Source organism: Chiloscyllium plagiosum, unplaced genomic scaffold, assembly GCF_037043375.1.
Source record: "Chiloscyllium plagiosum isolate Xiang-an unplaced genomic scaffold, Cpla_swu_hap1 HiC_scaffold_20, whole genome shotgun sequence".
Classification (NCBI taxonomy): domain Eukaryota; kingdom Metazoa; phylum Chordata; class Chondrichthyes; order Orectolobiformes; family Hemiscylliidae; genus Chiloscyllium; species Chiloscyllium plagiosum.
Genome location: NW_028270158.1, coordinates 17,400,589 through 17,414,051, shown reverse-complemented (window position 1 = coordinate 17,414,051; position 13,463 = coordinate 17,400,589). Strand labels below are relative to the sequence as shown.

General features: G+C 41.0%; 1 protein-coding gene across 6 annotated transcripts in view; it reads right to left on the bottom strand.

Moving 5' to 3' along the window:
* Positions 1-5,529: 5,529 nt before the first annotated feature.
* The window catches only part of LOC122560817 (acyl-coenzyme A synthetase ACSM3, mitochondrial), a 92,418-nt gene continuing 84,484 nt past the window's right edge, over positions 5,530-13,463 (bottom strand). For all 6 annotated transcript variants that reach the window (XM_087997694.1, XM_087997697.1, XM_043711934.2 and 3 more), the window contains one exon: positions 5,530-5,764. In XM_087997694.1, coding sequence (XP_087853820.1) covers positions 5,675-5,764 — 90 coding nt within the window. In that variant the 3' untranslated portion in view covers positions 5,530-5,674. The remainder of the gene's footprint in view (positions 5,765-13,463) is intronic.

The following is a 13,463-nucleotide window of genomic DNA, read 5'->3' as shown; positions in this document are numbered from 1 at the left end:
AATCTAGTCCCACCTGCCAGCACTCGGCCCATTTCCCTCCAAACCCTTCCTATTTATATACCCATCCAGATGCCTCTTAAATGTTGCAATTATACTAGCCTCCACCACTTCCTCTGGCAGCTCAGTCCATATATATACCACTCTCTGCGTGAAAATGTTGCCTTAAGTCTCTTTTATATCTTTCCCCTCTCACCCTAAACCTATGCTCTCTAGTTCTGGACTCCCCCACCCAAAGGAAAAGATTTTGTCTATTTATCCTATCCATGCGTCTCATGAGTTTATAAAACTCCATAAGGTCACCCCTCAGCTTCTGACACTCCAGGGAAAACAGCCCCAGCCTATTCAATCTCAAGGAGCTATGAACCTGCACTCCAAGGTCTCTTTGTTTAGCAACACTCCCGAGGACCTTACCATTAAGTTTATACGTCCTGCTAAGATTTGCTTTCCCAAAATGCAGCGCTTCACATTTATCCAAATTAAACTTCATCTGCCACTCCTCAGCGCATTGGCCCATCTGATCAAGATCCGGTTGTAATCTGAGGTAACCATCTTCACTGCTCACTACACCTCCAATATTGGTGTCATCTGCAAACTTACCAACTATACCTCTTATGCTCACATCCAAATCATTTATATAAATGACGAAAAGTAGTGGACCCAGCACCAATCAATGTGGCACTCCACTGGTCACAGGCCTCCAGTCTGAAAAACAACCCTACACCACTACCCTCTGTCTTCTACCTTCGAGCCAGTTCTGTATCCAAATTGCTAGTTCTCCCTGTACTCCATGAGATCTAACCTTGCTAACCAATCTCCCATGGGGAACCTTGTCGATGCCTTATGGAAGTCCATATAGATCACATCTACTGCTCTGCCCTCATCAATCCTCTTTGTTACTTCTTCAAAAAGCTCAATCGAATTTGTGAGACATGTTTTCCCACGCACAAAACCATGTTGACTATTCCTAATCAGTCCTTGCCTTTCCAAATACATATACATCTGTCCCTTAGGATTCCCTCCAACAACTTGCCCACCATTGACGTAAGGGTCAATGGTCTATAGTTCCTTGGCTTGTCCTTACCACCCTTCTTAAATAGTGGCACCACATTAGCCAACCTCAGTCTTCCGGTACCTCACCTGTGACTATCGACAATACAGATATCTCAGCAAGAGGTCCAGCAATCACTTCTCTAGCTTCTCACAGTGTTCTCGGGTACACCTGATCAGGTCCTGGGGATTTATCCACTTTTATCTGTTTCAAGACATCCAGCACTTCCTCCTCTGTAATCTGGACATTTTGCAAGATGTCACCATCTATTTCCCTACAGTCTACATCTTCCATATCCTTTTACACAGAAAATACTGACGCAAAATACTAATTTAGTATCTCTCCCATTTTCTGCGGCTCCACGCAAAGTCCACCTTGCTGATCTTTGAGGAGTCCTATTCTCTCCCTAGTTACCCTTTTGTCCTAAATGTATTTGTAAAAACTCTTTGGATTCTCCTTAACCCTATTTGCCAAAGCTATCTCATGTCCCTTTTGCCCTCCTGATTTCCCTCTTGAGTATACTCCTACTGCCTTTATACTCTTCTAAGGATTCACTCGATCTATCCTGTCTATACCTGACATATGCTTCCTTCTTTTTCTTAACCAAACCCTCAATTTCTCTTGTCATCCAGCCTTCCTTACACCTACCAACCTTTCCTTTCACCCTAACAGGAATATACTGTCTCTGGACTCTCATTATCTCATTTCTGAAGGCTTCCCATTTTCCCACCGTCCCTTTACCTGCGAACATTTTCCCCCAATCAGCTTTTGACAGTTCTTACCTAATACTGTCAAAATTAGCCTTCCAACAATTTAGAACTTCAACTTTTAGATCTGGTCTATCCTTGTCCATTACTATTTTAAAACTAATAGAACTATGGTCATTGCCCCCAAAGTGCTCTCCCAGTGACACCTCAGTCACCTGCCCTGCCTTATTTCCCAAGAGTAGGTCAAGTTTTGCACCTCCTCTAATAGGTACATCCACATACTTACTGAGAGATTGCCAATCTCTGCTTTCTTCCCAATGGCAACATACTGCCCAGAGTTTACTGGTCTGAAGGTTAAGAATGAAAGTTAATAATTTCTAGGAAAAAATGAGGACTGCAGATGCTGGAGATCAGTCACATTCCTGATGAAGGAAGACCTTATGCTCGAAATGTCAACTCACCTGCTCCTTGGATGCTGCATGACCGGCTGTGTTTTTCCAGCACCACACTTTTTGAGTTAATAATTCCTGCTATACTTCCATGTTAACAATAGGCCAACTAATCAGCATGCTCTTCTCAGGCTGTATAAAATGGTGTCCATGTTTTCAAGTTTGTTACTTGCATCTTAGTTGAGAACATTAAGAACTTTATGACTGCAAGACCTCCTTGATCTGTGAAAAACATTCCAGTACTTTGCATGTGAGCTAACAAAACCTTACACCTGAACAGGAAGCTTTTTTGGCCAAGTGAGCTGGGATGCTTTTACCAGGGATCTGGCAGGAAATTTTAACTTGTACTAACCCTTTCAAATGTTCTGCCCCTTTGCCCTCTGCCTATTAGTGCACATATAGTGCAAGGGGGATTGTGAGCCTGTCTACAAAAAAGCAAGGGCAGAATATTCTGTTAACAATGGCTTAGCTCTTGACCCTAGTAAGCATTGCCACCATCTACAAATCACATTTGATACTTATGATGGATTATCTTTTTACTTAACTGGATGCACACAGCTAAAACCAAGACTTAAGGAGCCCAAACATCCAGATGAAGCAGGCTGCTTGATATGCACTTTCTCCGTTAGGCTAAACAGCCACCCGTTGCCTAATATGGTTGTGATGTCTACTCCTTAAGCTGTTCCTTATCTGCAGATTCATGAGAATTCCAGCATTTTGAATCTACCCTATAAGTCATACATAATCCTAAATTGGTCATATACCCCTGTCCCTTCACCGATGCTGTATCAAATTCTTCACACCTTGTGGACACACTATCAAGAGATAAACTGCAACAGTTCATGAAGGTGGGTAACCACCACCTTAACGACATGGCAATAGCAATTCAGTTGGGGAAAAAAAAAGGCAAGGTCAGAAATATTAGATTTATAACATTGAGAAAAACCTTGGAGGGCACCAACATCTTGCACTGTAATACTGCTGCCAGGGCACTTTGTGAGCAGATTAAAGCACTCACTTCATGGGTTGGACCAAGGTGCACTTCAGGGCTCTTAGTTTGCTCTCTTAGTGCTCAGTTACTTTGTACCTATTTGCTGCTCACAGCATTCTTGCCTTGTCTTTTTGCTCTTTACCACCTCATTCAGAATTCACAGGTTCACAGTACTTCTGCCTTGTCTTGCTTTTTAGTGTAGCCTGGCAGTTTGTCATGGTTGTCAGCAATGATTAGTCCAATGAGTTGATGTGTGTCTGTATGGTACTGTGTAGCTCACCTGCAGGATGTGATAGCAGCTTATTCCACAAGTATGCAGCTTGTGCCGCCACTAAATAGCCCCATCTTAAAGACTAAAGGGAGTAAGTCCTCAGTCAAAGACTGTCTTCTCTCAAGAAGTACCAATGCTGTAAGTCAAAGGCATCACCTGAAATCAGTCCAAGGGCTTGCATGTGGTCATTCAGATACTTGGGTTAAATGGATTCTCAAAATCCATACCACTGCTGCCCAGCAAATGGGTCATGGCCAATCATCCAGATTGGGGATTAGCAGTAATGGACAGCTGAACAGAGGTGTGTCAGGAATCTGGGCATTGATCAGTTACAGTTGTTCTTAGGTCATCCAGGAGATGGACCACAGTCAGTCCATAGAGTTCATGGGTTATCAGGTGACAGTGCTGTGATGAGAATTCAGGGAAGTCAATAATAGTAATTGGAGACATCATGCGGGGACACAGAGGGTCAATATCAGGTGGGAGATGGGAGAGAATGCCATGGGAGGGCAAGAGGTACTGCAGGTCATTGTATCCTGATTTCGATAGGGTGTCAAACATGATTACGTTTGGCATAATTAAACTATTGTGACTGGGAACTGGAGTACAGTGGGTAGATGAGCCATTCAATAAAAGAGTTGGGTGGAAACATTGGGGTTTACAAAGAGGGCGAGGAAGAATTGAATAATAAGATTTGGGGTGGGGAGCTCACCTACACTGAGACATGTGACTCATTGAGCAAAATGCAACCTGTGTTGCTTTCCATCCTCGTCCAAATTACAAATACACAATCAAAATGGGTAATGGTTGCTACCACATGTAGAATTAAAACCATAAGACATTGGAGGAGAAATATGCCAAACAGCCCAGTGTGTCTGCTTCACTATTCAACAAGATCGTGTTTTGACCTAATAACTCAATTTCTGGCCTTTTACCCATAACCCTTGATTCCCTTAGATCCAAGTGTTGAATCTAGACCAGGCTGGAAAGTTCTGGTGCTTTGGTCTCCTCTGGTGGTTCTGAGAAAAAAGCACTACCCCATCCACCAGGACCTATAGGTCCTTACAAGCAAATCAATAAAACGTAAGTTGGCACATCTCCAGTATAATCCTTCTCACATAGTAAGTTTGAATGATAGTTCCTGGCTTGCAGTGACTGATTGGTACATAACTGGGTTTTAAATACAGCACCAGTGGCAGCAATTTCAGTTTTTGGCAATAGCATGTATTTTTTCCACTGGTACTCAGACGTTAGTGCGAGAGCAGTGCCATCGGGTCAAGGTGAATACATACTGAAGTCAGTTGCTGATAACTGCATGGGACAATTTGCCAGGATTCATGGAGATGAACACTCAGCTGATTTTGATAAAATTCCCAGTGTTGTTACAATACAGAAAATCACATCTGCATCAAATCACTGAATGTTGGCTCCCTCTCTTCTCTCCACAATCCTGCACATTGCTCCTTTTCTTAAAATGGTCTAATTCCCTTTTGAATACTTTAACTGAACCTGCCTCCACACATATTCAAGTAATGCAAATCTTACCCATTTGCTGTTTGAAAACAGTTTCTTCCTCATATCACTACTACTAATTTAAAAAGTAATATTCTGTAGTCATATTACTGGTACAAGATAAAATTTCTAGCAAATAGTTTTTAAAAGGTGGCTTTGAACTCCCCGTAGGTATAGATCATGCAGTTGATAATTCATAACCAAAGTACTAACTATGACTTATAAATGGTGAAAGAATTCTGCTTCAGGCCCCACTGAAAAAGCATCCACATGCAGCATGTTAATTCAAAACTCAGTAACAGTCCAATTTAATTTAAAAATAAATTGCAACGTTGTTCTTCTTTGGCTTTATGTTAAACTAAAATTTTAAAAATTGTTTGTCTCAGTAAGTGCTGGCTACAGTATCCTAAAGCTTGGTTACCAGAAATCTGACAAAATATGAAATCTCTCAAAACCTAAGTCATGTGAAGCTCAAAAATGGTGTGGGATGATGTTACACTCTTCAACTGGAGTGCTTTAAATCTGAACAAATAGTAGACAGGAGGACACACTTCAACTTTGTAATAAATGCTTCATTATCTTGAACAGATTAATCAGATAACGTCATTTTTGTTTTCTTCAAATTATTAATTCAATACATGTTTTGCTTGTATTAATTACTTCATTTTACAATGTTATACAATAATGAATTAGGTCTCAGTTTTTTTTCTCCCATTCTTTCTTTCGTAACACATTTCTTTTGATTTTTCCACTAATAGTCTTGGGCAGTTGCTTCACAAATTCAATCTGTGGGGAGACAAAAAGACAACCTATGAATAGTGTGCATTCAGAAAGGCCAAAGCTCTTTATCAATAACTTTGTAAATTTGAGAACAGGGATGTGTCAGAGGCTGAAGAAGGCACCTGTTGAACAGATCAGAAGCAGCAATTGCAGTTCATACTTAAAGTAATGACAGTTGATATTTAGCTGTTTAATATTAAAAAAAAACTGATTTTGCTGAGAAAAAAATCAAAGTCTGGAAAAAAGAACAATTTCACTGATGCTGGACTTTCCATTTGCTAATTTTCAAGTGTGATGTAATTTCAGTAAGAAGTACTATGTTCATCTGGTGCTAAGAATCTTTACTAGGCCGTTGTTTAGTTTATATGGACAATCTAAAGTGGAAAATTTTAAAGGTGCATAAAAATAATTCCCATTATGTCATTCAGATCTATTTATTTATAATACTAGAACAGGATTGATTGTTAATTTAAATCTTTCTATCAGTTTTCTAGGGCTAAAACTGGAACTAACATTGCAAACAAAAACTTTGTGGAGATTAAAGTTGGTTTAAACCGTGTGAAATGGACAGAAACCATCGGAACTCAGAAGATGATTCCATTAGTGCAACACAGGTGGGGTGAAGAAGACACAGTTAAGAATAGGTGGTATACAGTTGTTTCTGTTACTTTTTGAAACTTTTGATCTACAGCATCCAGACCGTTATTAGCAGTGTTAAGGAGGTTCTGTAGAAGTGTGCTATTTTTCGTGAAGACTCTGTCTGTGGAACTCAGGTTATTAATGCTCTGCTGTCTGCAGAGGATCAGGCTAAATCCCAAAAGAGAGCAACAGAAATTATTTGTAAGCAATTTGGCTTTGAAGAATGTTGTTGCTGAAGCAGATGACATATGCTCAGTGGACTGCCAAGTCAATCCATACAGTCATACAGCAGGGAAACAGACCCTCCAGACAAAAGATCTATGCCAAATATGATCGCCAAACTAACCCAGTGCCACCTGCCTGCTCCTGGTCCATATCCCTCTAAATCTTTCCTATTAATTTATCTATCCAAATGTCTTTTAAACATTGTCACTGTTGTAAATCCACCATTCCATATATGAACCACCCTCTGTGTAAAACATTTGCCTCGTGTCTTTTCAAATCTTTCTCCTCTCACCTTAAAAATGTGCCCCCTAGTTTTGAAATCCCCCTTCCTAGGGAAAGGACAACTATCATTAATTCTATCAATATTTCTCATTACTTTACAAATTTCTATCAGGTCGCCTCTCAAACTCCTACACTCCAGTGAAGAAAGTTCCAGATTTTTCAGCTTTCCTTTACATCTCAAATCTTCCATACCAGGCAACATTCTAATAAATCTTTCCTGAACCTGCTCCAATTTATCCTCTCTAATATTGGATGACCAGAACTGGATGCAGTATTCCAGAAGAGGCCTCATCAATGACTTCTACAACCTCAACATGACTTCCCAACTCCTATACTCAAAGGACTGAGCAATGAAGGCAAGCATATCAAACGCCTTTTTAACCACCCTGTCTATATGTGACACATTACTTGAATTTGCCATTTAATGTGTAAATTATAGCTTATAATCAACCACAATTCACCAGTTAATTCATATTTCAATAATGTTGATTCTAAGTGTTAAGCTACACAAGTAACTAAGATATTATTTAGTACTTGCTTTGTTTGACTCTTGTATAATAAAAATTATTTTGTTTTAAACCATGGAATCTTATGGCTTCATTCTTTTTGTCAATAACTCAGATTTTCAATTCAAAAAAGACTTCTGATCAAGACCAAGACAGAACATAACAGTTAGGTTAAGTAAAAATGCACATAATTAAAAAATGTGTCAGTTGCCTTTCCATCCAGGTGGGATAAGGGCATTATTGGCAAGGCTAAAATTTGTTGCCAATTCCTAACTGTCCTTAAACTGAACAGCTGCCAGGCCATTTTAGATGGCTGTTAAGAGTCAACCACATTTCTACACACCTGGAGTCACATGTAGGCCTGACCAGGTAAGGAAAGCAAACCTCCTTCATTAAGAATCTTAGTGAGTCTTTATGACAAAGAATAATAGTTAATAATTGAAGTTAAATTTCACCAGCTACAATGGTATTTAAACCTATGTCCTCAGAGCATTAGTCTATGCCTCCAGACAGTAGGGAAATGTTGCTGTAGCTGTACAAGGCTTTAGTGAGACAAGAAGTATTACGCACACTTTGGTACCATTACTTGGGGGAAACATGGAGTTGTATTAGAGGTAGTTCAGAGGAGGTTCACTCGATTGATTCCAAGATTGAAGAGTTTGTGTTATGAAGAGAAATTGAGCAGTTTAGATCTATGCTTTCTGGAGTTTAGAATAATAAGGAGATCTAATTGAGGTACATTGGATGCTATTGGGGATTGATAAAGAAGATGTTAAAAAGGATGTTTCCCCATGGTGAGTAATCCAGAATGAAAAGCAATAGTTTTAGAACAAGAGGTAGCAGATTTAAAACAGAGATGAGGAGAAATTACTTCTCTCAAAGGGCTGTGAATCTCTGGAATTCACTACCTCAGAATGTGGTGGATGCTCGTTCGATGCATAAATTATGGAAGAATTATTAAGTAGGGTTGAGATCAGCCATGATTGTACCAAATTGCTATTCCTTCTCCTAGTTCTTAAAGACTGTAAGTTTACTGACATTATCACTACGCCACAGACTTGCAAGAATTTTTGGATCATTGGAATCTCTTTAGGGGTAGAAGTGACTTATACAAGAAGGACAGATTGTACCTGAATTGGAAAGGGACTAATATACTGGCAGGGAGATTTGCTAGAGTTGTTCAGGAGGATTTACACTATTAAGGAAGTGGGTGGGACTTCAGGAGATAGTGAGGAAAGAGATCAATCTGAGACTGGTACAATCTGAGAAAAGAAATGAGTCAAACAATCAGTGCAGGCAGGGACAAAGCAGAGAACAAGGTAGGACCGATAAATTAAAATACATTTATTTCAATGCAAGAGACCTAACAGGGAAGGCAAGTGAACTCAGGGCATATTTAGGAACATGGGACTGGGATATCACAGCAATTGCAGAAACATGGCTCAGGGATGGACAGGACTGGCAGCTTAATGGTCCAGGATACAGAAGGATAGAAAGGGAAGCAAGAAAGGAGGGGGAGTGGCATTTTTGATAAGGGATAGCATTACAGCTGTACTTGGGAGGATACACATTCAGGGAAGTTATTTGGGTTGAACTGAGAAATAAGAAAAGGATTGTATGATAGACCCCATAATAGTCAGAGGGAAATTGAGAAACAGATTTGTAAAGAGATCTGAGTTATCTGTAAGAATAATAGGGTGGTTATGGTAGGGAATTTTAACTTTCCAAACATAGATTGGGACTGCCGTAGTGTTGAAGGTTTAGATGGAGAGGAATTTGTTAAGTGTGTGCAAGAAAATTTTCTGATTCAATAGAGAATCTACTAGAGAAGGTGCAAAACCTGACCTACTCTTGGGAAATAAAGCATGGCAGGTGACTGAGGTGTCAGTGGGGGAGCACTTTGGGGCAGTGACCATAATTGTATTAGTTTTAAAATAGTGATGGAAAAAAGGATAGACCAGATCTAAAAATTGAAGTTCTAATTGGGTGAAGGGTAATTTTGACGGTTATTAGGCAATAATTTTCAAAAGCTGACTGGGAGCAGATATTTGCAGGTAAAGGGACAGCTGGAAAATGGGAAGCCTTCAGAAATGAGCTAACGAGAGTCCAGAGACAGTATATTCCCATTAGGGTGAAAGGAAAGGCTGGTAGGTGTAGGGAAGGCTGGATGACTAGAAGAAACTGAGGGTTTGGTTAAGAAAAAGAAGGAAGCATATGTCAGGTATAGACAGGATAGTTCGAATGAATCCTTAGAAGAGTATAAAGGCAGTAGGAGTATACTTAAGAGGGAAATCAGGAAGACAGAAAGGGGACATGAGATAGCTTTGGCAAATAGAATTAAGGAGTATCCAAAGAGTTTTACAAAATATTAAGGACAAAAGGGTAGCTAGGGAGAGAATAGTCAGGGGTTCCTTCCTCCGGATACCCACCGGGAACCCTTGATAAATTAAAGGTGGGACCTGAAGGGGAGGAGGCAGTATTTTTGGTGGACACGGGAGCGGCACGGCCATCCCTAAGTTTTAGACCTACCGGCATTAAATTGACTAAGGAGTATCTTAAAGTTTCCGGAGTAATAGGCAAAGAATTCTTGGTGCCTATTTTTGAACCAACCCTAATTAGAAGAAATGATGAGGAAGTGATAGGACAATTACTATATATTCCTGGCATTGGAAGTAATCTATTAGGTAGGGATTTGATTATATTGCTGGGCTTAAAAATTGAGGTGGAGGATAGTGCAGTAACTGCAACAATGGCTATGTTAACACCTAGTGAAGAAAATCAAATCTGCCCTGACGTGTGGACGAAAGCGGATAACACAGGGCATCTAAATATTACTCCGTTGGTGATTATGTTGACTCGAGAAGATGAGACAGTTTGGGTTAGACAATACCCTATATCGTTGGAAGGCCATAGAGGTCTGCAACCAGTTATAGATCCTTTGGTAAAAACTGGACTGTTAGAACCATGTATGTCGCCCATTAATACCCCAATACTGCCCGTCCACAAACCAGATGGAACCTATCGATTGGTGCAGAATCTTAGGGCATTGAACCAATTGGTTCGAACACGACACCCGGTGGTACCTAATTTATATACTTTGCTAGGCAAAAATACCGTGTAACCACCGCTGGTTTAGTGTAATAGATTTAAAAGATGCATTCTGGGCTTGTCCTCTGGCCCCAGAAAGCCGCGACATGTTTGCTTTTGCGTGGGAAAACTCATACACTGGTAGAAAACAACAGTTCCGATGGACGGTACTTCCCCAGGGATTCACAGAATCACTCAATCTATTCGGACAAGTACTGGAACATGTCCTGGAACAACATAAAATGCCTCGGGGAACAGCATTGTTACAATATGTGGACGCTTTACTTGTATCAGGACAAAAGAGAGATGACGTGAGTTTAGCCACCAATAGACTGTTAAATTTCCTAGGGTTTAAGAGTATCTAGGAATAAATTGCAATATGTAGAGAAAGAGGTGAAATACTTAGGACACCTTATTAGTGAAGGCACTAGGCGCATTAACCATGACAGAATTAAAGGGATAGTAGAACTGCCCCTTCCGATCAGCAAACGAGAATTACGGACGTTCTTGGGGCTGGTGCGCTATTGTAGATTATGGATAGAAGCATACGCCCAGAAAATGAAGGGGTTATATTACAAATTGACAGAATCTGAACATGAAAGACTGCACTGGACAGATGAGGAAAAGGAAGGTTTACATGAGTTGAAGCGTAGTCTAATACGAGCTCTGGTGTTGGCCCTTCCCTCCCTAGATAAACCATTCCACCTTTTTGTGACAGTAAATGATGGAGCAGCCTTAGGAGTGTTAACACAGAAAGGAGGGGGAAAGAGACAGCCCATAGCCTTCCTGTCCAAGATCTTGGACCCTGTCTCGAGGGGATGGCCTGAATGCATACAGGCAGTAGCAGCCACTGCCATACTGGTAGATGAAAGCCGTAAACTTACTTTTGGAGGGGCACTAGGTCGTTAGTACCCCCCCCATCAAGTTAAACCAAAAGGCAGGGAGATGGTTGACAGACTCACGAATTTTAAAATACGAAGCCATCCTGATGGAGAGAAATGACCTTGTGTTAGCAACAGACACCGGTCTAAATCCAGCTACCTTCCTATGGAAAGGAGAAGCTCTGGACAAACGAGAATTAGAACATGACTGTCTGGATAGATCATAAAGTATCAAGCCAAAGTTTGACAGGACCTAAAGGATATCCCCTTACATGATGGGGACAGACTGCTTATAGACGGGTCATCAAGACTAGTACAAGGAAAAAGACACAATGGATATGCAGTAGTGGACAGCAATGAGAATCGAACGGTTGAGGCTGACCGGTTGCCTAACACATGGTCGGCCCAGACTTGTGAGTTGTATGCATTAAACCAAGCTTTAAAACAATTAGAGAACCGAGATGGGACAATTTACACCGACTCTAAGTATGCTTAAAGGGTGGTACATACCTTCGGAAAAATATGGAAAGAACATGGACTAATCAACTGTTGGGGAAAGGAATTGATACACGAAAAATTGATAGGACAAATGTTGAAAAATTTGGAATTACCCCAGGAAATAGCTATAGTCCATGTACCTGGGCATCAGAAGGGGAACACTCTAGAAGACAGAGGGAATAGACTAGCAGACGAGGCAGCCAAAGAGGCAGCTATGAGCCATACAGTAACAAAAATACGGGTTCTCACGCCCATAGTGGAGTCCCCTTCCGTGAACCCGTGTACACGGAAGAGGGAAAGGTATTCCAGGAAATGGAGGCCACTAAGACTATCCAATGAAGGTGGATCCTCCTGGATGGAAGGGAGTTATTAAGTAAACCAGTCATGAGAAACATCCTAACCACCGTGCACCAAGGCAGTCATTAGGGCTCCCAAACTATGTGTGACATAGGGTTAAGGAAGTACGGATGTAAAGGGATATACACACATTAGCCAAGCAGGTATGCGCAGGATGCCAGACTTGCCAAAAGATTAATAAGAAAGTAACGAGAGGGGGGCCAAGAGGTGAAAAAAACTCTGGGGTAAGACCTTTTCAAAGAATACAGGTAGATTACACAGAATTACCCCCAGTAGGGAAACAAAAGTACTTATTAATCCTAATGGATCACCTAACTGGGTGGGTGGAGGCATTTCCAATGTCCTCAGCTACCTCGAAGGGAGTAGTGAAAATTCTTTTAGGACATATAATTCCTCGATATGGAGTAGTGGAAAGTATAGATTCAGACCAAGGTAGCCATTTTACCTCTCAGATCCTACAAGAAGTAATGGCGGGATTAGAAATCTCTTGGGAATCCACACTCCTTGGCACCCGCCTTCCTCTGGACGGGTGGAAGGAATGAATCAAACCTTAAAGAAGCAATTGTCTACGCTAGTCCTAAAGACTCGATTGCCATGGACAAAATGTTTACCTATCGCGTTGCTCCGCATTAGGACTGCACCTAGGCATGATATTGGCCTCTCTCCTTATGAGATGATGTTTGGATTACCTTTCTTGGGCGGAAGAGAGGAATTACCATCTGTGGAGTTCAATGATAAGTTTTTAAAGAACTATATTGTGGCGCTCGGCTCTTCTTTGTCTGTCCTTAGTAAGAAGGGTCTGTTGACCCAGACACCTCCACTTGAGTTCGTAGTACATCGGATATGACCAGATGATTGGGTCCTAATAAAGACCTGCAAAGATACCAAACTGCACTCAAGCTAGGAGGGACCGTTCCTAACCCTCCTGACTACTGAAACAGCCATCCGAACTGCTGAAAAAGGGCGGAGTCATCACACTCGTGTTAAGGGCCCCGTGGACGCTCCTTCCCCTTCGGCAGAGTGGCAAGCTCATCCTACAGACAACCCTCTGAAAGTCAAGCTGAGCAAAAAGAAACTGAGATAAGAGACTATTAAGTATTGGTTAAAAAAACTGCATCCCAAAACAATTGTAAGTGTTGCATGGACTCACTCCTCCCTGGCATACAAAGGGTTAGGGAATAGACAGATAGGGTTGTGAGCTAAAATGAGTGGTCAGCTTTATATTGTCAC